The 26602-nt window shown below is 44.8% G+C and overlaps 2 protein-coding genes across 2 annotated transcripts; both read left to right on the top strand.

Annotated features, from left to right (window-relative positions):
- Positions 1–356: 356 nt before the first annotated feature.
- Positions 357–7742, top strand: fkbp4 (FKBP prolyl isomerase 4). The gene is made up of 11 exons (XM_084477737.1): positions 357–739; positions 1292–1436; positions 1558–1700; positions 1990–2110; positions 2424–2580; positions 4370–4460; positions 4622–4705; positions 4827–5012; positions 6122–6265; positions 6398–6493; positions 6646–7742. The coding sequence occupies exons 1-11, from the start codon at positions 647–649 to the stop codon at positions 6721–6723; spliced, it is 1338 nt and encodes a 445-aa protein (XP_084333863.1). The 5' UTR covers positions 357–646; the 3' UTR covers positions 6724–7742.
- A 5141-nt stretch (positions 7743–12883) lies between these two features.
- Positions 12884–26602, top strand: b4galnt3b (beta-1,4-N-acetyl-galactosaminyl transferase 3b; the record flags this gene model as incomplete). Its single annotated transcript, XM_084477895.1, has 18 exons — positions 12884–13010; positions 14590–14669; positions 17387–17482; positions 18157–18247; positions 18366–18466; positions 18551–18618; positions 19843–19921; positions 20997–21129; positions 21325–21434; positions 21615–21715; positions 22028–22095; positions 22242–23721; positions 24098–24357; positions 24577–24730; positions 24849–24921; positions 25590–25743; positions 25845–25971; positions 26491–26602. 18 exons carry the CDS (start codon positions 12884–12886, stop codon positions 26600–26602), a joined length of 3414 nt encoding a protein of 1137 aa, XP_084334021.1.

Genomic DNA, 26602 nt, shown 5'->3' on the forward strand with positions numbered 1-26602 from the left:
ACCCGCCAACATACTCCAAGGGACATAGAATCTGACCAATGGCAAGCGAGGTAATTTATAGGGTGCGCGTTTAAGTTAAAGGAGTCGCCCGGTAAGCGGGGTATGTTCCCTTGTGACCCATTTTGCCTAAAACAGCTGATTCTATTATATAAAACGCCCGAATGGATGATGATTAAAAGCAATAAATTCAAACCACCACGGATGTTATTTTCATTTTACCATTTCATGCAGTGGGTAACAATACGTGCACCGGCCGCCCGCTGCACCAGAGACTACAATCGAGCGACAACCAAAGTAGAGACGTCTCCTGATCCCGCCCCTTGTCTGGAAAGTTCTCTGCCCTGCTGCAGTCACAGTCGGTCAGTTTTGTTTGGTGTGCTGCTGAATGGTAACGTGGACTTGTGGTGTACCAGTACAGCTTCTGCTCAAATAGACGTGCGACGAGTGTGCATGAGGCCCAGCAAGAGCTTCAGGCAACACGATTGTTCAATAAGAGCGGGGTCGTCTTAGCTGATACATCAGTCCGCTGTAAGGTTAATACTGGTCATACGGGTTTCGGTAGTCGGCTACGTCGTTAGCTCGTATTGTCTCTCTTTGTGGCGCACGTTGGAAAAAGAGATAAGGGGGTTTGGTCTGCAGCGACACAATGACAGTGGAAGAACCGATGAGTGAAGGGCAACACAACATCCCCATGGAGGGAGACGATATCACCCCGAAGAAAGATGGGGGTGTGTTGAAGGTAAGTCGTTTATCATGCATCCTTAGCATGTTAGGTCGTCTGGGTTAAAGGTGACACATGTGGTCAGTATCCTGTGCTTATTGTACTCGACTGGTGGCTATCTGACCTATATAATGCTAAAGCCACCAGCGCTGTGCCATCTGCTAATCGTTGCCAGCTCCGGCTAATATGACAACCCGTTGCTTCAGTTTCATGATCAAGCGCATGCTTATCTAAACTAATGCTTGATTGGAGAATGGGCAAACGTCACCTCCTCGTCCACCAAGTGAGGGAGCAGTCAAATGGCTTTCGAGCCACCCCTCGTTTGCAGGGATGTTTCTAGAATGTTGCATAGAATGAAGCACGGCTACTCAAGCTAGTAGCAATTGATGCAGGGCTGCTCATCCCACATGGCAGCCGTCACACAATGAGGACTTTATCGTTCCGACCGCACACACATCACTGCAGGCTGCTGCAGTCAATATCTTGACTCATCCCATTCAGATCGTCGGTTTGATTCTTAACTCATACCACCCTGTATCACTGCTTCTTTCTTTGTTTGTTTTTGGCTAGTTGGTGAAGACCGAAGGCACGGGCACAGAGCTGCCTATGACTGGGGATAAGGTGTTCGTGCACTACGTTGGAACCCTTTTGGACGGCACGCCGTTTGACTCGAGTCGAGACAGGGGGGAGAAGTTTTCCTTTGAATTGGGAAAAGGTTGGTTCCTCAAAAACCCGGGACATGAGCACACACATTATTAAACTTCCCCTTGTTTTGCATTGCCATTCGCCATTCTAACCACCAGTCATTCTTGTTTGTGTTCTTCCCATGTGTTTAGGTCAAGTGATAAAAGCGTGGGACATTGGTGTAGCCTCAATGAAAATAGGAGAGCTATGTCAGTTTATCTGCAAACCAGAATATGCCTACGGGTCTGCAGGCAGTCCACCCAAGATACCCCCAGATGCCACACTTGTATTCCAGGTAAGTCTTAACTGTTGCAGGTTTGTGCGGTCCCAGCCACTTTAGAATGATTTTTCTGTTTCTTCAGCTTGTTGTTAATGTCTTGGGTGTAGCCCAAGACAACGCAGTCAGTCATCGGTGTATCACCGATGACTGACTGCATTGTATAAGTTGCATTGCACAAGTTGGTTTTACTTGTGTTGTCCTTGTCCTAGGGTGGTTGAGGAACAATGGAAGATGTTTTTATGCATGCATTTGCCTGGGTAAATACATTGTTGGATGCATGTATGTCTGTATACATTTCTCTTAGGTGGAGCTTTTTGAGTTCCGAGGAGAGGACATCACTGAGAATGAGGATGGAGGGATAATCCGTCGGATCATTACCAAAGGGGAAGGCTACTCCAAACCAAATGAAGGAGCATCAGTTGAAGGTTAGCACACTCATCATTTGCTAAGCCATAATGCCACCCTCTATATGTTCATTGTATTGGTGATGCATTGCAATAATCTCATGAGGCAGACATCTGCTTTACCAACACAAAACAGAAAAAGAAAATTGCATGACAAGTTTGAAACGCATGAAAATGTTGAGGAAAGAAAATTTAGACCAACTCAAAATGTCTGGCATTACCACCCAGTCGATTGATATTTGTTGTGATTTGGGCGAACCCTTACTTGATCACCATATGATCTTGTGGTATTGTCAGGTCATCACTATCTAACCCGACTTTGTTGTGGTTGTAGTTTCCGTGGAGGGTACCTTCGAAGGACGAGTGTTCGACCAGCGAGAGATGAAGTTTGAGATTGGCGATGGAGAGGGCCTGGGTTTACCTACTGGAGTGGAGAAGGCTATCCTGGCTATGGAGCAGGGGGAGGAGTCCATCTTTAACATTAAGCCCAAGTAGGACTCTTCACATTAACATTGCCATTGTCTGGTTTGAGTATTTTTGTTTTATTAATTCCACTTCTTACATTTGTAGATAGAAAAAATATATGTTGCTGTTTTGATGAGTTCCTCCTTTCATGCCAGGCTCAAAAAATATATGTTTGATATAAACATGATATTGATAGATTTATGTTTGTGTCAAAGTATAATCGGTCATGAAAAGGGGTGTCAAAGTGTCTTGTTCCATTTATCAGTGTCAACATTTAAAAAGATACGGCGTGGTATGTTAGCGTTTGCCTGTCTTACCAAGATTCAGACAAGTTGTTTAATTCCAAATTCATCACTGTGTGTGCAGAAGGGGAGTTTGGTTGCTTATCATTGGCTTTCAGTTGGCAGCTTCCATTGACTTGCAGAGCTACAGTAGCCTAGCTCCTGTTCATGTGAGTGGGATAATTGCTTTCCAAAGATTTGCAATGTTTTCTGAATAGTCACTTATGTAAAACGATTGCAAGTCACAACAAAAGATTGTAATTTGTCTAAGAACCCACAGATCATTTGGGACCTAATTTGTCACTGTGATTATTAGGCTACCTGTGAGGCAGCACTGACGCAATTATATGATTAGCGGCTTCTGGCTGTGTAGTTGATGCAGAGGGTAACCAGTCAGTGGCACATTGCAGGTAGCCCAATAATCAAAGACAAACAATTTTGTTACTGGCACTCAGGCCCGGGGTGGCCATCGGGACGTTCGGGACGTTTGGGCCGCTTGGGGGAAAGAAAAAATTACTTTGACCGTTAATGTCAGCCCCAGCATCACAGTATATATAATACGGATTATACAATGTACGGCCCATGTTGCGTCTTTTATTGAGCGGTAACAGAAGAGAATCAGCGAACAGAAGCGACAAGTGTCTTTGATTGTGAAGGGCAGGAAAAAGCCAAGGAGGAGCCGAAAAAACGCAAGATTTAAAAAAAATAATGGCACTGGAGGAAGATTCCGCCAAATGTGCCAAAATAAACCACCTGTTAAGGGACAGACACAAGTTGCAGCCAGTAGAGAGAGGTGGATCTAATGATTAATTTGCAACATAAATCATTTAGCTATTTGTGCTATGTTTGCAATGCCAACCTGAGCATACAACCTTAAACCAATTCAACATTATTCTAGTTCATTTTGGTAAGCCATATGACAAATCACAAATATAATTTGTGAAAATTAACATGTAAACTCCAGCATGATATGTGTAAGTTAGCCCAAGCAATAACCCCTTCTTTTTTTTGTAGCATCAGAAGAGATAAGCCAGTCGACGCTGAAGAGGCAAGACTGGACCACATAATTCATGTAAAATCTAAAAGACAGAACAAACGTGATAGTCATTTATATAATATATAATAATAAATATATATAAAAGTGTATTCCCCTCACATGAGCAGGGGCTAACGGAAAACAAATGCAAACCCAGCGAACTTGACTTTGAATGTTGACTTTCGAATAAAACAAGGCGTCTGAATCTTAAATAGGCAAATAGCAATTTACAGATAACTCTGCGTATCACTCAGCTGAGATCAGAATCTGTCAAGGGCTCCCCTGCATATTAATGTAAAAAAATTCTCTATCTGTTGTGTCTAATGGAGCAATTTAAGCACTTTTTGGGTTATATTTTCTTGGTTGAAGGTACTTATTGTAAGCTATATACACAGCTAGCTGTGTATGTAGCTTAATGAATGAAATGTTGAAATACCTTTTCATCAACCTCTTAATCACTAATACCAAGTTCTTTTGCACAATCCTTTTTTGTTTAAGGTATGGCTTCGGACTCACAGGAAACGCAGGCTATGCTATTCCAGGTGGAGCTACACTGCAGTACAAGATTAAAATGACAACCTTCGAAAAGGTACAGTTGCAAAAAGGCAATTGTTTGATTCATATCTGTTTTGAAATCATTAAAAATAAAGGATCAAGTTCTGGTTTGCCCCAATGATGATCCAAGTCACAGTGAATACTGTCAGGAACTGTATTCCAGCAATGGTGACCGAACTGTCTCTGGTTGTTCAGGCAAAGGAGTCCTGGGAAATGAACACGCTCGAGAAACTAGAGCAGAGCAGTGTCGTCAAAGAGAAAGGAACCCAGTATTTTAAGGTATGACTGCCGTTAAAAATAATATTGCAATCAACTATTCACATTGTATCTGGAAGACAATAAAAATAAACATGGCGATTATAATTGGTTAATCTAAGTTACCATGATCTTGTGTTTTTAGGATGGGAAGTACAAGCAGGCAACTGTGCAGTACAAGAGGATTGTGACATGGCTGGAGAGTGAATCTGCTCTGGGAGAGGAGGATGAGCAGAAAGCGAAAGCCCTGCGACTGGCCGCACATCTCAACCTTGCCATGTGTTATCTCAAGATCCAGGAGGCCGCCCAGGCTCTGGAGAACTGTGACAAGGTATTCTTTGTGGCTGGGCATTGGCAAGGACCTCGTGGCACATGGGTCACCATGCAATGCGAGGCATTGCCATACCATACATATGGTGATTTATTGCAATATATAATTTAATTAAAAAAATATAGTATATTATATATATGATATAATAGTATATTATATCATATTGATGACTCAAAAAATTGTATTCAAAATTTCCTTTATAACAATTATTAAAACAATATAATAATTATAACTCTAGTTCTATGATTGTAAGCGTAGACATCTAGGCTTCGCCTAATGGGCTTGTCCTGTCTGCACACTCACGGCCACTGAACATTTCAGCAATGCACCAATCAGCTTGTCCTCCGCTATTCTTTTAGCAATTGGAGGGTACAGCAGGTGGGAAACTAGATGGATAGGCAGACAATCAACGAACTAGAGTTATCCAACTATCGTTCCATTTCATGTAGGCTCTAGGCTAAGGTGAAGCTGCGAGTTGTGCACAATCACTGTACTGCCGCTCGACCCAAGTTACAAAGGCCAAAGTCACAGGGCACATCAGACTCAAAAATCAGAAGTAGTAGTCTTGATGGATGACTGGTTCAAGCAACTGCTGAAAGAAAAGGATGGACGAGCACTGCTGGGCGTGTCATATACACGGTACCGTTGGGAATGTGGGCGGTGCTCATGGTGATCGGTGCATTGCTGAAATTTTCAGCCCGTAAGGCGAAGCCTAGAAATAGAACTGAAATGTAGATGCTATAACATATGCTGAGTATAACGATAACAAACTATGTTGTATTAACATTTATTCCAAAATTAGTATAACTTTTGACTTGAACATGGACCATGTAGTGTAGGGACAAAGCAACAGATATTATGGTACCAAAATTTTTTTATTTGTATTTGCAATACAAGAACAATACTTGCGCAAAGGTGACGCACATATTTGTGATGCTTTCCATATTTAACAAACAATTTCAATACTTGGTGTCCGTGTGTCAACAATAATTAGAAGGCTATTTTATCATTCTCATGGGTTTTCACTTCTATATCTATTAAAATTGCATATCGGCATGAAATGCTGCTTATTTTCAAAAGGTGGTCATTTAATATCCATTGTTTTTCAGGCTCTGCTACTAGATGAATCCAGCGAGAAGGCCCTGTTCAGGAGGGGGGAGGCCCTGGTGGCCATGAAGGAGTTTGACCAGGCCAGAGAAGACTTCCAGCAGGTTATTCAACTGTATCCTGCCAACAAAGCCGCAAAGGCCCAGGTGAGGCTTGAGCTGGTGGAACCTCCAAACTATTTCAGGTCAAATGCGGAGGCGAGACTTAAGATGTTGTCAAATGAATTATAAATGAAGACTTGTGAAATGTTTTCTAACTGCTCTGCATGTCCTACCCAGCTGGGTCTCTGTCAGAAACACATCAAAGACCAGCGCGAGAAGGACAAGCGTCTCTATGCAAACATGTTCACCAAGTTTGCTGAGAGAGATGCTAAGGTGAGCAAAGTGTAGCTCTCTACCCTCCCCAACCTTTAGGTGGCAGTATATGGTGCATTTTAATTAGGTATGGCACTGCTTCAATACTTAAATTAATGGGTTGAATATTTGGTTTTAACATGTTTGTTGTTTCTTTTCTTGCTTTGACACAGAAGGAGGCAGAGAATGTCACGGTTGAGAGCAAGGAAACGGTTGGTGAGATGGAGGTTGAAAACGGATCTCAGGAGTAGAACGTTCCAGTCCGACTCTGGGCCTCTGTGATCCCAGCAGCCGTGGGGGCGTGTGTGTATGTGGATTTTTTTAATGCATGATCGTGTGTCAATGAGGTGTGACTGTGGAGGACTGAATCAGTAAGACTCCCTTGTTTAATTTCCCACTGGCTTTTTTTTTTTTTTTTTCAAATCATTGTTTTTGTCTGAATGCCATGGCAGCTAGTCGGTTAGGCTGTGTTTCATGTAGCTGTTGGCACCCTGGGGACTTGGGACTCACGTGGTCGCATCATTAAAACATGCAATTTTTACGGTTTTGTTGGGAGAAACAGAAGCATTCGGATGATCAAAATTGTCCCTCCGAATCCTACTTGTCAAGGTCTTAACTGGGAGAGAGGGATTCCCTTCCTCTGTCACTTTCTGGTGTGGATCCCACGATGATACCTTTTTCCATGGGCCTTCAGATCAAAGTCTTGAACACCATGTGTGTGTGTGTGTGTGGTCTTGCGTGTAACCGAGTGTATGTGTGTGTGTATATAGCAGCACTGCGTATCTAAGGAGTAACTGCATTGAATGACCTGGGTGAACTCTCCCAAGTTACGGCTACCTTAAATGCTACAACTCCAGTATAGCTGATGGGCTACATGACTGTTGTTTTTTTCATTTGGAAACTGTAATCGGATGTCATGTTGTGCTTGTGACTTCTGTCTTGTACCTAAATGGTAATTGCATTGATTTACTTAACTGGAATATGTGCGTTGAAGATGTGTGAAATAAAGTCACTTCTCCTGGACATATAACACAAGTTGGTTTCCTAGAGTATTATATTGCTAATGCAATCGTTTTCTGATTATGCATGAGAACTGGTTACGTTTGGGTGTTGGGTATAAGAATTTTTTTTTTTTAACTTTATTAATTTGATGAATTGTAGTTTGGAACAGGTCAAGTTTTTTTAACATGCATCTCTAATGGTACGAATCATAATGTCAAAATGATTGGATATGTTGCTGGCCCCTTGGCACCAACATCTGAGGGCCCACCATAAACAGCTAGGGTTGTATATATTGACTAATGGCGTACGACAAAATCATTAGCTATTTCCAATAGGAAAATTGACTTAATCAGCGACACATTTAGCCAAAAAATGAATCAATACTATTGCTCCACGTCAAGTGGCCACAACAATAGACTCGCTACACAAAGCAATGTAGCAGCCATCTAAATCCCAAGGCAATATATACCAAACATCGCTTAGGATATGATGGAGTAGCAATCAGCAATGTTTCTTAACTTCTAGGTCTTGCGATAAATGCTGTTAATAAATGCAACAAGTGAAACAAAGTTATTTGGACAAATAGCATTGGTTAGGAGAGATGGTAACAATGGCTTAATCACCCAGACCGGTATGATCCTATCCTATGGTCCTAACCTTGTATTAAATTGATCCTCCTTCAAAATCAACTTTCAAACCTACATTTCTGTATCATGAAAGTCACTATTTTCAATGTGAAGGTTAAAGGGTAGGCTCCTTTGTTTTGATAAAATATATAGGCTAGGGGCCATCTCGTGTTGTCCTGTGACTGAGGTTAATACAGGCCTGGTCAGTGGTGCATGATGCCCATTCGGTCTGACACTGAACTGTCTAGGTTTAATGGCCAGAGGGGAGATAGCCATGATAGGATTAGTTCCCGCTATATGGGTCTGCCTAGGAACAGAGGTTGTGATGGAGGCTGGGGGTGGATGTTCTGAGGAGAGGTGGTTACTCTGAAGAACATTGTTTATGGCACTTATGGGTTAAATTGTACAAAACAGGTAGGGATAAATCTGGGCTTTCTGCCACCAAAAACATCCTTGCCCCACCGTTGTTTGTTTGGCAGGCACCTGGCAGGCACCTGCCAAGCTCCACTATATAAACCTGATTAAATCTGAATTTTCACAAATGACAGGTCTGAACTAAATTAGAAAAACTGTTTTTTTGTTAAACTGTTGCTGAAGCCTGTTTTTGAGAAACAATGTTTGTGATTTATTGTAGCACAGGTGCTATCTGTAGCAAGCATATTTTTTATGACAGCCATAAAGGAGAGGCACATTTCATAGCACAACCCTGGATTATACTTCCTCTTCATTATTCAGTGCCTTAGCTGCCTTATAGCCTCTTAAGTTATTTAACTTTCTAACTTGAGAGTCTGCTCACTGCAGAGCCCGTGGGTGGAGCCTGACTAGTCCTGCTCCACCTCTAGGTCTAGCCCCACCCTCGGCTCAGTTCCAGCCCTACCCCCGGCTCAGTTCCAGCCCCACCCCACCCCAACACATTCATACAACTTGGTAGAGCAAGTTTGAGAAGCATCTAATTGCATGTCAAGCCTCTGGCATGACGGAAGGAAGTAGGAACAACAAAAAAACAACATTGAATAAACCTTACCCTAACTCCTAAACCTAACCATAACCCCTAAACCTAACTATAACCCTAACCGTAAGGGATGAAAACCCTGACCCTGTGTTCCACGTAGCCCAAGCACCAGCTGACAAAGCTGTGGGAGGAGAGATACCTTCACGCCTGAATGGAGAGGATCTATTACCAATCTAATTGAAAACTGTCTTTGCTGTGTGTGTATATGCATGGACGCTTCTGTAAGAAATGTGAACTTTTGCAAAAAAAAAAGTATGAATATTGAGGAAAAATTGTTATTTGGGTCATGTGGTATAATGAAACCTCACTGCTCAGATTTTTTTTTTTTACGACAGTTGGATCTCATTACATGTAATAAAAGCATACTCCCACGCGACAAAGGTTCATACTCGATATTGTTTATGTTCTGCAGGGTATACAGATTCCAGCAGTTGGGCTCTAGGCCTCGATGGTGTACCATGTAGGGGTTACTGGAAGCTGCTTCCTTCGTCTTACAACCTAATAAGAAAAATAAGTGCTTAACAAATACTTTTATAATAAAGCAAATAATTATTGAGGAAACATCTCTGGAAAGGGAATATAATTGATCCAGGAAGCAACATGTATTTTAAATACATAAAATAACAAAATAAGTGTTAAGTTCACTGAATAATAAGTTCACTGAAGCCTAAAAAACATGTTGATTGCTGGAGAGGGTGGAAATAGTGTAAAGCAATAGGCACACGGTCAAGCTAAGCTACCGTCTTTAGCCTAGCCTTCTCTCTGAAGGACGCTACAGTGTGTTGCATAGCAACCGCCGTACACTTTGCCGGCAGCCAGGAGGGACTACTTTTTTGTATTCGTTAAAAAAAAATGCTTTTCCGACTTTCTAGCTTTTTCAAAATTGAGGGTGTCTATGACTTTCATTTCGCGATACTTACGTACCCGTTTTATAAAAGCAATAGATCACTTCAGTCAGTGGTATACGTTCATTATACCACAGTTAAGGGGGTCGCCGTCCCTCCGCTGCGCGTCGGGACGGATAATGACCGTAGACCACAGCCTGTCGTGATCTATTGCTTAATTATAAAACGGGTGGCTTAAATCAAGCGATCTGATTGGTTCCCAACTGTTGTATATTGAGCGTATACACACAGCTATGACGCCCGTTCAGTTTACAGAGTTCAGTATCACTCCGCGCCTAACTTGAACTGTTGTTTATTTATATATAAAAGCAATAGCATAGTGCACTGAAGCCTAAAAAACATGTTGATTGATGGAGAGGGTGGAAATAGTGTAAAGCAATAGGCACACGGTGAGTGAACTCGATAGTAGGCTAAATTGCCGGCGAACCGAGCTACCGTCTTTAGCCTAGCCTTCTCTCTGAAGGACGCTACAGTGTGTTGCATAGCAACCGCCGTACACTTTGCCGGGAGCCAGGAGGGACTACTTTTTTGTATTCGTTAAAAAAAAATGCTTTTCCGACTTTCTCGTTTTTTCAAAATTGAGGTTATCTATGACTTTCATTTCGCCATACGTAACCGTTTTATAAAAGCAATAGATCACTTCAGTCAGTGAAATGTTCTCATTATATGGGGTCGCCGTCCTTCCGCTGCGCGTCGGGACGGACAACGCCCCTTAACTGTGGTATAATGAGAACATTCCACAGCCTGTCGTGATCTATTATACACATCGGCCAGTCAACGAGCACACGGTTGTTACCGTGATGTACAGATATTAGTTACAACGTAACATCGGAAATATAACATAGCTACAACATAACCACTTAACACTGCGAAACATCCTGCTCTTGGTTGCGATGGTGTTTCGGTTCGATCCGATTGTTCTGCCTGAATTTAAGATTCTGTACCTGACTCTGTCTCAGGTACAGGTGTGGGTACAGCAGGTGGGATACTATTGCTCCACGTCAAGTGGCCACAACACTCACTACACAAAGCAATGTAGCAGGCCATCTAAATCCTAAGGCAATATATACCAAACATCGCTTAGGATATGATGGAGTAGCAATCAGCAATGTTTCTTTTTAACTTCTTTGTCTTGCGCTAAATGCTGTTCAGCACAACCGGTGAAACAAAGTTATTTGGACAAATTAGCATTAGTTAGGAGAGATGGCTTAATCACCCAGACCGGTATGACCCTATCCTATGGTCCTAACCTTGTATTAAATCGATCCTCCTTGGAAATTAACTTTCAAAGGGCTCTGATTCAACAGCTATAAGGGATTGTCTGTTGGCTTCCCAACAGGATCTTTATTGGAAAATATGGTGTATCTACTAACCTACATGTCTGCATCATGTCCTGAAGGAAGTCACTATTTTTAATATGAAGGTTAAAGGGTAGGCTGCTTTGTTGTCCTGTAATAAATAAGTTATAACATTGGCAGGGTTGCCAACTCTCACGCATCTGGCGTGACACTCACGCTTTCAGCATCAATATCACGCTCTCACGCACACGCAACAAATGTCACGCCAAAAAAACAAAAACTCCCGTTCATTTTCTGTTGATGATTTGACTAGACTAGACCAGACCACAGCGTATTGTTTTTAATGAAAGGGGAGGAGTTGAAGACATCTCCCTACAACGTTCTCACAGCAACGTCCCCCCCCCCCCCCCCCCACCCACCCCCCGCCAACAATGCCGCCAGCCCGCAATCCAACAACTCCCCGCGTGCCTGCTATAATGTAGGCATTATAAGATTTTACAGAGTCTCACTCCAGCCAAAAACCCAAAGTTGGCAACCCTGCAATACGGGCCTGGTCGGTGGTGCATGATGTCCATTCGGTCTGACACTGAACTGTCTAGGTTTAATTGCCAGAGGGGAGATATACCTGACTCTTTCTCAGGTACAGGTACGGCTGAACCGGGTTCCATTAATACCCGCAATGTTCACAGCTGCTCAGGACTCAGGGGAGTGAGATGCCGACCTACGCGCAAAGTGTTTGACCAATTACAACAGAGTGGTTCAGCTGACCAATTACAGCATACTTGGCTTTTTGGGATGTATGCCTTAAAGCGACAGGAGTTAAAACCCAACGTTTTTGGGAGGCTGAAAGTGATTGTGCAGAAATGAACAGTTCGAAAATAATAAGATTTTTTACATTAAGGCATACACATACATTCTAGTAATACCCCCAAATTAACCACAAAATATGACCCCTTTAAAATATTTTAAACATATTTTCAAAAATAATATATGGTAGCTTATAGATTAAAAAATAGTTTGGTAAATACCAGTTTTGCGATACATGGCGTAATAAATAAAAATCTTGAGTCAAGATTGAGTCAAAATAACCTGTTTACTGGAAGGTAGTTCTACCTGAGGATAAATGGGCGCAGCCTGCATCGCTAAACTCCTCCCTCCTCGGATCAGTGTGCCTGTCGCTCTGAGCGGGTGTGTGATTTCAAGCCCATTCTGCTCACTTGTTTGTGCCGTGTGGGTCTCCTGAAGCGCGACGAGATCACAGAGCTGGTGGAATCGGTCGGAACCACTGCGTGTTGGAGACAAAACTGTATTAACTTACGTTTCTGGAGATGGTGTTCAGTAAGCATAATTGGTTTTCGTAACATTAGAAGTATACGGGGCAACGAGAAAGATGGACTTAGCCTCCAAGAGTCACACTCCACAGAGTTCTCCGGCGCTCACCAGTAGTTTGACCTCACCATAGTTGCAGCGGGCGAGATCCTGGTGGTGGGGTCGTTTCTGGCTGAACAAGTGGCAATAGGATTGATAAACAGCTCTACACTTCTCGGGAGAGGAACAAAACAATGATCATGTCGGTTCTACCCTTGAAGAAATTGAGACGCAACGGCAGATATATATTTGGAGTGATCCTGGTCGTGGGGATTGTCGCAGTCTTCCACGAGTTCGTCGCTGCAAATACATGGAGCAGCCACCACGGTAAGTTGGGGTTGCCACTCTTGGAGGGGGGTTTGGCAACAGGTTGCCTGAACAAGTGTCCGCCTTTTTGAAGTTGTACCGCCTCAAATAAACTAACGCAAATGAACTAGCAAATACTTGTTTATTTTGGAATTGTAACGCAGACAGCAGTGTGACATTTTGTAAAAACCTGCTGTATGGAGCAAGTGATGGTTAACGTACAGTAGCCATATGATGGGTTACCAACCAACAGGAAGTTCCTGTTTTCTGCGGTCCTTGTATCATTCAAAGATTTAAAGCCGTTTTAGTATATCACAAAAAAAAAGATCACAGAATTCTTAAAATGTAAGGTAATATCTGTTATTAAAAACAACAACATTTTACATCGTTGGAATCCCTATTGAATGGGTCCTCATCTTCTAAATCGAACCTACAGGCTGCAATCTAAAATGTTAAACTATAAACTACTAACTCAATGCCCTAACATGCTATATTAGTCATTGACTTAGTTGTGAGGTTGTCACTGAGAAATTGTAGTTCCAAATAGGTGGATTTGGAGACTGGAACAGGAACCCCTCGCTCTCCAGTCTAGACCTTCTTAGAACTACCTACTACAGCTAGGATTGCAGTGTGCGACCACAATTGCTGTTTTGTCCTAGGAGAGTTTGCGTTGGGAACCCCACCCTTATAATGATAGACCTCCAGACCAACACACACACACACACACACACACACACACACACACACACACACACACACACACACACACACACACACACACACACACACACACACACACACACACACACAGAGTGGGATTCTATTGTCTGTATGTGATTCCCAGCAATGTTTCTTCCCAATAGACTCTTGTGAATGGGAAGGCTTTTGTTGTAGCCTACAAGAGGCGCATGGATGAAACGCCGCTGCTTAGAAATATCAAATGACAAAGGATTTACAACTAACATATCCAGTATGGCAATGGCATGGTGTTGAAAATGTGGGTGGTGTCGGAAATACTTTTCCACTATGTCAAACTGGTCATTTTGATAGCGATCGAAAAACATATCTGCAACCTTCTAACACATGCAGATATTCTAATCGATCGGTTTGGTTAAACAGATTTGATTGTGGTTAGACAGTGAATACAGAGACGAGTCATTAAAACGCAGGTAGGGGTGAGGTGGTGAATACAGAGATGGAAATCTGAACATCCTAGCCACTTGCCTGTCTTGCCTATTTTGTGAGATTTACAGTTTCAATTGGTGCCTAATTTTTGTCCCTCTCTCGGCCAATGCTGTAATAGGACTTAATGGAAGGAGTGTATCTGATGGGGTAAGTACAGTGACAAAATGCATTCATAAATGGTGTTTCTATTTATTTAGATATAGTGTTGAGAACACTTATATTGTCGTCATTATTTGAAGGGCTTGCTCCGAATGAAATTTGTTGTAGACACCTATTGAGTGGCACATTGTATTATTTCATCCGTCAATAACTGAACAAATTACATTGGTATTAATTATTGATCTAGAGCAGAGTGAGAATGTATGTTTGAGGAGTAAAACATTTGCATATAAAACATGTTTCTGTATCTAGGCAGGGTTGGGCTGCCAAAAGGGTTCGGAGCAGGATTTGACCGCCCTGCGTTCCCGCTTTATCGCACAGCCATGGAAAGCTGAGGTAAAGTATTTGTTTTTTGTGAGTCAGAAATTTCCTTTGTCCTCGCTTCCCATCCTTTCTCAACAAGCTGCCCATCTACAAGTGATTGTAGATTGTAGGGTTTGTAGGGTTTTGGTCCAAATTCCCCACATGCAGATTTGTGCATTCTGTACTTCCTCTTCTTCAGTTGGACCATCGCCATAATGTAATTGGTCACTGCCTGGGCCACATGAGTGTATGGTAATTGGTCAATCGCTTGGCTGAGCAGACAGGAGAGTACATAGACATTTTCGCTCAATAATGATCCTTAAAAAAACACCTTTTATAACCCTTGTAGCAAGGACAATGCTGCACTCCACCTAGGTAACTTTAACAAGGCTCCTCCAGACAAGGATGCAGAGTGGTGGTGTTTGAAGACCGGTTTATTGTAAGGTCACAGACAATGATACATGACAATGGTGCTCCATGTTGCCACACAGGACATTTGTCCCTGAATCTGTGTTTTGAAGGCTTGTTGAACCTGTGCCTATTGATTGCCTAATGTGCAACAGGTGTGCAGCCTCACCCAGCCAAAAGCTGTGTTCGAAATCGTTCCCTATCACGGATATAGTGCACTATAAAGGGTGCTCGCCATTTTGTAGTGGTGTTCGAATTCTCAGTGGTTAATTTCATTCACTATATAGTGGACAATAAAATACCCAAAATTTGAGTGAACATACGATGTTCCCTACATGTTACTCCTGTATACCACAATGCAATGCGGGCGCATTTACTGATGCAAATGACGTTCAGAAATGTTCAGCTTAGTGTCCGAAATCTTGTTTGTTCGTTCCCTATATAGTTCACTATATCATAAACACTATATAGGGAATAGTGAGTGAATGAAGAGGGAATGATTTTGAAAACAGCTGTGTGTCCTATCAGTCCGACTCGGGCCGGGGGGGGGGGGGGGTGCTTAAAGCATCCATCATCCATACACACTACTACAAAACCTTAAAAATCAAGAATGGCAGTTAAAACCCTTCACATTGAGTTAAACTCTTCAATCGTAGGCTTTACATGGGATTAAGATGGGATATTCCACAAAGCCAAATATTTTTTTATTCAGTATTCAAATTTCCGGCAACATTTCCATTTTCCTCCCTGGCCTGGCTGCGCATGCACGTATCCTTGTTTGCCTTCATACATTCAGCTCTCTTTCTTCCTCTCTTGAAGACCGTGAGTAACTTGCCCCGGCCTGTCCGCCTCCCACCAATGTTTGAGCGTGTGTGTGTGAATCCCAAGCGTGTGTGTGTGTGTTGGGGTGGTTGGGGAGGCTGCTCAGCGTCAGGGGGCTCATATTACCACCGTTTGAAGCGGTCTGGCTCACAGTGGCTGTTAAGCTGCCTGCTCGTCGTAGTTCACGTTGTTCAGGCCAATATCCTCAACATTAGGAATGGTATTTTTAACATGATTATTAATTGTATTATGATGATGATAATGATAATAAGATGTATATTTGTTATATATATATTTTTTTTTTTATAGATTTGAGTACACTTATCTTTCTTTTCTTCTTATGCATTGATTTATTTATTGATATCTATTTTTGTCACTATCTGTACACATGCACCTTATTTTTTTTCTCCACATTCCCTGTCCACAGCCTCATTGAACAAGAGTTCTGGTGCTCCAATTGCACCTGGCCACATAAATAAAGGTTTTGGTTGATGTATTATCCTACGTTGAGCTCTTGCAAACTTGGGAACATTTACATACCATAATCCACCACTGCCACCATCTTATACGCTTGGATCAGGGGAGGGTGAGTTGTGTCTGCACCAGCCATGCCACCTGGTGTCATTGAGAGCACTTGGGTGTGTGTTTCTAGAACTACAAATACTATCATCAAGAAGATGGTAGTAGTGTATGATCAGCCTACTATGATAATTATCAACAATGATGAGAGAGAGAGGCCACTAGAAGGTTGATGGTCCAATCCCTTGGGTCCTCCTGGCTGCAATTGTCCCTGGAGAAATATACACGCCTTTACTGCACCTGGGAAGCAGGTTATTTTGCCATACATGGCAAACGCAGCTGTTTGTGTGAGTGACACAAGTTTTGGTCCATAGCAGAGCAGGAGGACGGGGAAAGCATTTAAATATGTTGGTTTCTAATCCACTGTGACTCCTGTAAAAAATCCCAGAGTGGACTCTCCCTTTTACGTTTTAAATGTGTGTGCATCAGCAAGGTCAGGCCCTAGTGTGTTGTTGTTGTAAGGCTGTGTGTTCTTGTAATCATTTTTCAGCTCTGTTTTGAAATCATTCAAAATTAATGTTCAACACACTGTGCTGACAATGGCACATTACAGTATTGGTAACAAGGCTTCGGATCTTACACACACACACACACACACACACACACACACACACACACACACACACACACACACACACACACACACACACACACACACACACACACACACACACACACACACACACACACACACCGCTCAGATAACACAGCCTATTTAGCAGCAGGGACAGAGGTGTAGGTTTACAGAACACCTGGAACCTGGCTAACATTCAAACTATTAACATTAAATTGTTTGAATGGTTAACATTGAAGCGCTCTTTTATCCCAAAAAAATGAATCTGTTGTTAAAAATGTATATACATGTATCAATGGTTGATGTTTTCATTTGCTTTTGTTAAACTTGAGCATCTTAGACAAAGTGTCGTCTGGTCTCTCCACAGTACAAGGGACGGGCCAATCTGCACGTGTTTGAGGACTGGTGTGGAAGCTCCATAGACCAGCTCCGCAAGAACCTGCACTACCCTCTGTACCCCCATGTGAGTGAACACACACACACTGTTACGCTAGGGTTGCTTTACAGTGTTGCAAAGTCAATGAATCCGTGCCCATAAAAAGGTTAACATGTTACCAGAAAGTAAACCGGGATAGCTTACCTTTAGCTTTCACAGGACTTTTAGGTGTGCTAAACTATGCGCTCGTTGCACACATGCTGTTATTGCAGAAAGCATACAATAATATATCAATGCTAGACTCACAAGTCGGTCTCTAAAGGCTTTGCTTAACTATATCCTGAGGACAATCTCCCGGGTTTCATTGCTAATACAGCGTGGAAACAATTTGTTAAAAAAAAAAAAAAGCTGCCTTGCAGAACCAATCAAATGTCCTTAGGGCCTTTTATACTAGGGCGGTGACATGTAGTAGTGTGTAAACAACAAACATAAACAAGTCTTACTTAAATATTAAAACAAAGTTTAAATATTCTTGTGGTATGTTTATTCTGTGGACTCGGCACACACTCACTCCAACAGAATCAAGGTTGCTCCGGGCTACCATTGTCATACATACATACATACATACATACATACATACATACATACATACATACATACATACATACATACATACATACATACATACATACATACATACATACATTGTGTACTTTAAACATCATTGCTGACTCCTGTTGTCGCTTGGTTCCTTGGGTCAGACAAGAACCACGGTTATCAAGCTGGCCGTCTCGCCCCAGTGGACCAACTATGGGCTCAGGATCTTCGGATACCTGCATCCATACACTGACGGTACCCTTGCATCTGACTCACAGCCCGTTGCATAGGATAGCACGGCCCCTCGTGTCTTCATCACAGTCGAGTTCTGCATTTCCGCACACATGTTTAACACGGTCTCATGTGATCTTAGGGGAGTTTGTTTTTGCTGTGAGCTCTCAAGCCAATTCTGAATTCTGGCTCAGCACGAATGAGTCTCCGCTCGACTGCAGGCTACAAGCATGGGTGGGCAAGGTAAGTCGCTTGTCCTCTCTTTAAACTCTGCATGAGTCTTGTCTGCCCCGGAACACTGCTGTGACGTGGCCATCTTTTTTTCAGACGGGCTCAGAGTGGACAGGCCCCGGGGAGTATAACAAATTTGCAAGTCAGACATCAAGACCAGTTGGGTGAGTGGCCAAACGATTTTTCTAATCATAATAATATTCCTTAAAGTCGTTATGTTTAACATTGTAACTCTAACTGAATGTGCTACTGTGTGACGCTAATTAGCATAGCTCGACTGGCTGGGGGCCGTGAGTAGGAGGGGACTAATGATGATTGGGACTAATGATAGTAAGAATGGCAAGCTTTTAATACTTTTATTACCAAAGTGAATCAGTTCTAGGATGTGCAGCATGATCAGCAGTGACTACAGACATGCCCAGGTTTTTTAAGTTACAAGCTACTTTTAATGATACACTTTGCGACTTGGATAATAATTGTTTACTCTAAACTCTTCCTCGACTGCTTTTGAGGATCAATTTTCAGATTGTTTTCCTTTTGAAACTTGCATTTGGACTTCCAACATGAGCCCCATTGCATCGCTGTATGTTTCAGGAAGGGAGAGTTTAGGTTTATATTATGTACTGATAAGAATCTGTTTCTGCTTTCGCTGCTGGTACTGTCTTCCACCCTCCAAGAGGTTGAGATGAGCAGCATGAAGGAGGCATTTAACATATGTCAGGTCTAGCCAAGTACTGTTTTAGGAGCTCCACATTTTTACACATGCATATGGCATGACCCTTTCATAACTATGCTGGACTGTACCACACAACCTGTTTATAGCGTCAGGTTAAGGACTACACAAAAGCCTAGAATACAATGTATTATTATTATTATTATTATGATGCATATAATTATATTGTATGTGTCAGGGGAGACAGGAGGAAATATAAGCTCTTTTCCGGTTTTAGTTTTTTTCTTAATATGACTCATTGTATTTGCATCATAGACAATCAAAGTCATCACAACTTGCTGACTAAGCGCTTCAGCTTTCTAAATCAATGGATGACCTATTTATATAATGATAATAACCACAAAGAAAAGATGATGTTACAGATTGGGTAAATATGATCATGAAGCATCCTGACCCAAATGAAAAGGAAATGGCTCTTACAAAAACAACTGACTGTTGTTGATCAGCCCGAAGCCAAGGCAACTGAGCTTTCGCCGAAGCAAATGCGTGGTTTGAGTAAAGATAACATGTCAAGATTAAAATCAGAAGTTATTCCCAGAAGCAGAATGCTATAATGGTTTACAGAAAGCTACGGCTAACAGAATGCTATGGCAAGCTGTTGTGTTTTACCGTTATGGCCGCAGAACTGGCTGAGAACTGTCTTGCTATCTAACAGGCTATCAGCACAGAGGAAGTACTTCTTTGAACTAATCCATAAGCAGGGCGACAGGGCTACGGACCATGTGGAGTTGGCGGTGAGTATTGCATCAATGCTTTTTTCAAGGTGACATATTATACCACCAGGTGTGAGTGTGATTAGCCGTTAAGTGGCCGTGTCGACGGATAGATGAGCAATGTTTGCAACAGTCCACTGGGTAGACTGATCTATCCAGCATGGAGCTAGGTGGAGACGCCGACTTGTGATGTCAGACGAGGCAGATTTTCAAAGCTTATAAAGGTTAATCACACTCATACCTGGTGGCATAATATGTCACCTTAAATCTTCCCCCGCCTGCCCTCTCCAGTGCTGTGTTCCAATATCCATACTTCCATGGTGCATGGTGCACTAACCGGAAATTACGGCCGCGACTGCCGCCGAGGCTCATCACCCGCCCAAAACATCCCGCTTTGAACGGTGAACCCTTTACGCCTAGCAGCTTTAAAAAGCTATAAAAACTACAAAATGACTCCCATTAATGCAGGCTATGTGCAAAATGTGCCAACGTTGGCTCACCCTGGCTCTGCCTCCTCTGCTACGTAGCTAAGATGGCTGCCGTTGAGTACGAAAAGTGTACGTCGATCCACACTCAGCGGTTTGATCGTTTTGAGTACACCATCCGGGCCCTTTTAGTACACTTCTTTTCGCCACAATCTTAATTGGAATGCCAGACGTACTCAAACTAAGTATAGTAAGTACGGGAAGTATGGATATTGGAACATAGCACAGGCCCCTGCCTGTAGGGACTTCAACCACTCCCCATGCTGTGCCACCTCTGGTTTTTGTCCCTGAGGACGGAGAATAGATGTACTTTTGTTTTGTTCCTCATGCAGTGGAAAATCAACCAAGAAGGTCTGAGGTTCATGGTTATCGGCTCCAAGCACATCTCCATCTACACAAGTAGGTTCCCTCCCCCGGTGGAAACCCATGGGCTATTCCAAACGCGACTCCTTGTATCTGTTATGCCGTCCATCTGGTCGCCTCAATATATCTATGGTTTTGTGTGCACCACATCTGTTCCATTCGAGTTGCGCTTTATTAGTCGTTCTCTCTCCTTCCTCCCCGCTGGCGAGTCGTTGCTGCTCATGAGCGATGTGGATCACATACCGCAGACGACCGCTAGTCACGCAAGAAAGCCACTTGACCAGCCTGGCAAAAAGCCTGGTTACCAGGCCGACGACCAGCCCTGCGACCAGTCCGGTCCTGACATGCTCAGGGAAGACCCTAGAGACACCTTCTACCGGAGTAAGCCCCCCCCCCGCTCCCTCCCCCCCAGTCCGTGCTGTGCTATGAATTAGAATAGAGTAACCCCTCAGTCAATACTAGTCAACCATCGCTGGCCACCTGACATGAGATACCCTGCGGCCTTTTTGACTGCCTTTCAAACGCTTAGTCGATGCATTATTATATTGTTTCTGCCCCCCCCCCACTCTGCCGCAGGGCAGATGATCCACGCCGGGACCCTCCGTGGCGTGCTTCCCGACTGCTCGTACAGCCCCAGCTACATCATCAAAGGCTACCATCTCCTCCGCTATCAGGGCCTGCAGTTTGTGAGTCACTTGTCCACAGATGATCGTGTCTCCTGCAAATGCTGCAATTTGGCACGTAGTGTGGTCTCACTGCCTCGTCAGCCAAATGTCACGTTGGTATTCAAATGTCTGCGTTTTTTGATGACTCATTGTGGGTTGCCTTTTCAATTATGGTGTCACTTCCTGTCCCCCTAACCCCAGGTGCACATGACCTACGTCCACCCCAATGACTACACTCGTCTCACACACATGGAGACGGAGAACAGCTGCTTCTACCACGAGAGTGCTGACTCTCTGAAGTAGTGAGTACACCTGCATTGTTGAATAGGAAGTAACCAGATATCCATCTGACTCCATGTGACCGTGTAACCTGAAGAGAATTATCATTACTTCAGATGCACCCAACGAATTATGCCTGCAGGGAAGTAAGGGGAAGATGGTACATTTTCATTGGACATTTGTATTTTTTATTATTTTCATTTTGTATTGAATGACACTCCAAGCATTTGTGTACATTTGGACATGTTGGCTTATAATGGTACACTAGCTGTTAAACGTTGGCCCAGTCTGTGTGACTAAAACAGTGCCTCTTGTTTGAACCTCCTTACTTTAAGCTTTGGATTGTCGAGGTACATGAGACTGGACCAGCCGGGGGGGCACGAGGACCAGTCCCGTCTGCGAGGTAGGCCGGTCTCCAAAGGGGGGGGGGGGGGGGGGGGGGGGGGCGACCCCGCCCTTCCCATTCCAGACAGACACCCAATCGTCCGCCCTGTGTGTCCCGCCCCTCCGTCACGTTGCGTGCGTGTGCCTCTGTGGATTTGTCCCTAGACTCCCCTCTTCAGCAGAGCGACCAAGATCCGGTGCGGGATGAGGAAGAGGATTACCGGGCACCGGCGGAAGGCGGTGCGGAGCGGAGCTGGGAGGCGGCCGCCGACAACGGCCTCCACGCGGAGTACGACGACGACGACAACGACGACGGCTACGACGCCGACGCTCCAAGGCCTGGCCGCAACCTCTTGTCCCGGGGAAGGGCGGGGAAACCCCGAGGCGCGGTCCGGAACGCCTCGGACGCAGAGCTGCGCGTCGGGGCTCGGCGGCGAGACGACGGAGCGCCTTTGCGCGCCCAGCCGCGTCCTGACGGTGCGCCAGGACGCGGCGTCCCCCAACCAGTCGCAGTGCCTCAACCACGCACAACACTGACGGACAACAGACCGCAGCAGCAGAAGGTCAAGCCGCGGGACGCCGACGGACGACAAGCGGCCGCACTGAGACGGCAGCCGGTGAACGCGGATCGGGAGAATGCGTTCCAGAAGACGGGCCAGAGGGCGAAGCCCCGGCCTGCGAGAACCCAGCAGCCTCCAGTGGGGAGGAGAGCAGCTGGTGGACAAAAGCCCCCCCCCGTAGACCCGGCTGCATATAAGAGGAGGAGGAGACGACCAGTGAAGAGGGGTGAAGGTGAGAAGTTGCAGGTGCCGACGGGTGTACCGCAGCAGGGCAGCGAGGACGACTCTGTTCCTCAGCAAGCCGTAGCCGTGACGCTCCGCCCGGACCTCTCTGCCTCCCGCTCTAAGCGTTCCAAAGGCCCCTACCTTCCTGCCCCGCGTCTCAATCCCGCCAATGACCCCCACCAAGACCTCCCCGCCCTCAGTACCAAGCCCTACAGAGACCCCCACCAAGACCTCCCTGCCCTCAGTACCAAGCCCTACAGAGACCCCCACCAAGACCTCCCTGCCCTCAGTACCAAGCCCTACAGAGACCCCCACCAAGACCTCCCCGCCCTTCATGCCAAGCCCTACAGAGACCCCCACCAAGACCTCCCCGCCCTTCATGCCAAGCCCTACAGAGACCCCCAGGCAATGATCCCCGACCCTGCAATGGACCTCAACAAGAGGGTGGAGGCCAACCACAGTCGGTACAGGAAGGTGGAATCTCCCGTAGGCGTCCAACCCACTGGAGACACCACCAGCTCCACCATCACCAAGAGGAAGCGTTCCACTGGTGCGGAAGCGTTTGGGGACGAGGGGGAAACGGGAGGTTTCCGAGGCAGTAAGAAGCAGTCAGAGTGGGCTCAGGTGGGCAACGAGGAGGACACCACCTACGAGGAGGTGGCGGAGCCCACACGGCTGGTGTTTGACCTCGAGGTGGTGTGGAGCCAGACCTTCCAGGCGGACCAGCTGGACCTGCAGCTGCTGCGTTCGGATTGGATCGACCTGAATTGCAACGTGTCGGGCAACATGCTGCTGCACCCCAGCGACGCGCAGGTCGTCGTCGAGAACTACATGGGCAAACTGAACCTCAAGTATCCAGGGTATGTGCGTGCGTATGCCTCTCGTGACCCAACTTGTGGAGCTTTAGGTCGACGAGGCACTGCAGGGCTGGAATGATTAATAGATGACTGATGGACAGAAAATGTATTTAAAGTAAATCTTTGGCTTTTATATCTTGAGAAATGCTAAGATTTTTCGCTTCAAATGATTGTGAAATTAGTCATTTATATAAATATATTTGATTAACTATTAAAAAAAATAGACTTGGTACTAGTATAGAAAAAAACCAAACCTGTAAAATACTGTAATAACAATAAGGATGATGATGATTAACAAAAAAAGAAAGATTCAGTCAGAATGATTTTCCACTATCGACTGAACCGCTCACCATTGCCTCTGGCCCTCGCGTCTGTCCAGTCGCTTCACCCTGGTTCGAGTTGTGAACGTGGAGAAGCGCGTGGACCGCACCCGTGGCAGCCGCTACCTCTTGGAGCTGGAGCTGAAGGACGCCAATGGCCAGCTGCACCGCCTGTCACACTACGTCTACAGTCTGATTCGTTGGAAAAAGCCTCGATTCAAGAGGTTACCACCCCATCGTTCCGTCCCAGAGGTCATTCTGTGTAATCCTTTTGGCTTTCAGTGGAACCCCACTGCCACTGTCCACTTCATTGTACCAGGTACACACACACACACACACACACACACACACACACACACACACACACACACACACACACACACACACACACACACACACACACACACACACACACACACACACACACACACACACACACACACACACACACTTCTATATCTCTCAATTGCTTGGGGATTTCTATATTTGTTGTTAATTCTCCATCACTTCAAAATGTGCTCATGTGTGTGTGTCTCAGTGAAGAACCAGGCCCGCTGGGTGATACAGCTCATCTCCGACATGGAGGAGTTGTACCGCGTGACCGGAGACCCCGACTTCAGCCTCATCATCGTCGACTACGACAGCACAGACATGGATGTGAAGAAGGCCCTGGAGGCTGCCTCTCTTCCTCAGTATGTGCCCAGTTCTTCTTCTAAGTTGAATTATCATTGTTATTCTATGTATCCACTATTATATAGTTTTAGTGTGTGTGTGTTTTATGTTTGTTATTAATGTTTATACTCTTTGTAGATATGAATACCTGAAGCTGAGTGGTAACTTCCAGCGCGCCGCCGGGCTGCAGGCTGGCGTCGACCTCATCACTGTGAGCAGCACATACAGAACCATCACTTTGATTCCACCAAGGGATGAAACACAACCTCGCTCTAGACCAGCGGGACACCACATCAGAGGCGCAGGAGAGATTGCTGCTAAGCAATAGATCTCAGATTAACCATTTTGGATCCGATAAAAAAAGTCTTAAAGTCATAACGATACTAGGCCGACGATAAATGATCACATTTATCTGATCTTTCCTGACGATCTGATAGCTGCCCACCCCATGAGCAGGCCGTTAAAAAAAAACGTGTCTCTGTAGGCAGCCTATGCTCCGAGATCGTACACAAAAACAGATGGTACTACCAACTACTCAAAATAAATAGTATTCCAATTAATCACCGTCAAGGGGTGGATGTTGTGGGGTTTTGCGCTGCCTTCATGATAGTTTTCACCAGACGAAATACAGAAGGGAGGGGCGAGCCGGTTCTGTTTGTTTGGGATCTTGCTTCAAATACCAACAAAAGTGACGTCACCCAACATCGCTGATGCAACCTTTAACTCACTTCCTGTATATACAACGAGAGGGTAGCATATGAGTTGGGGTAGCAAAGCAATTGCAGACCTACAAATGGCGTCATGGGTCGATAAAGGTTGGGAGCTGTTGTGGTAGACACTGACCATGCAGTTATTCTCCTCCTCGTCCTCGTCCTCCAGGACGACCACAGCATCGTGTTCCTGTGTGACCTCCACATCTACTTCCCCACGGCCATCCTGGACAGCATCAGGAAACACTGCGTGGAGGGCCACATGGCCTACGCCCCCATCCTCCTGAGACTCAACTGTGGAGCCACGCCCCAGGAACCCAGAGGTACTCACTCACTCACTAAGCGAACAAACTAATAGTTGAATTGAATATGATATGGAATATTAACACCCAACAATAACCCTGTGGTGTGTGTGTGTTTGCAGGCTACTGGGAGGTGAATGGCTTTGGGCTGCTGAGTGTTTACAAGTCAGATCTGTTGGCCGCGGGGGGCATGAACACCAGGGAGTTCACGGACCGCTGGGGAGGAGAGGACTGGGAGCTCCTCGACAGGTTAGGCTTTTCTAACCTAGAAACCGAGGCGGAATGTGGCTTAGGAGGTAGAGCGGGTTGAGTGTCAAGGGGTCCCTGAGCAAGACGCCTAACCCTTACTGCTCCTGACGAGCTGGATGTTTACTTGCATGGTGCAACGCCATTGTTGTGCGAATGTGTGTGTCTGAATGGGTGAATATTGAAGTTGAAATGATGAAGGCAATATTGTAAAGCGCTTTGAGTGGCCACTGGTTACAAATGCAATGCTGGTATAAATGCATTCCATTTACCATGTTGTTCATCGAGGCCTCATGGGGAATTTTGCCATTATCTACGTATAGACTTTTTCTATTTTCAGAGTAAATTCCAATGTACCACCTGCAATACCCATGCATACTATCAGTGGTATGCATACCTCAGGTTGAAAAACACTTGGATAGGATAGGATTGAATATGTTGTCTGGTTATCAGACAACACAATCTAACGCTTAGTTCTCAATTTCTTGTGGAAGTCTCACTCTCTGACACTCTCTCCCTCAGAATCCTCCAGTCGGGTCTGGAGGTCGAGAGGATCCACCTCAGGAACTTCTTCCACTACTACCACTCCAAGCGGGGCATGTGGAACCGCCGCACCATGTCCAATTCCAGGTAA

The sequence above is a fragment of the Micromesistius poutassou genome, assembly GCF_964030765.1.
Source record: "Micromesistius poutassou genome assembly, chromosome: 13".
In the NCBI taxonomy this organism is placed as follows: domain Eukaryota; kingdom Metazoa; phylum Chordata; class Actinopteri; order Gadiformes; family Gadidae; genus Micromesistius; species Micromesistius poutassou.

Bases quoted from the DNA above. Each gene is read 5' to 3' on its own strand.
- fkbp4 (XM_084477737.1), top strand. From the start codon at position 647: ATGACAGTGGAAGAACCGATGAGTGAAGGGCAACACAACATCCCCATG. The intron at 1,437-1,557 runs GTTGGTTCCTCA...CCATGTGTTTAG, and splicing joins TTCCTTTGAATTGGGAAAAG to GTCAAGTGATAAAAGCGTGG. The intron at 2,111-2,423 runs GTTAGCACACTC...TTGTGGTTGTAG, and splicing joins TGAAGGAGCATCAGTTGAAG to TTTCCGTGGAGGGTACCTTC.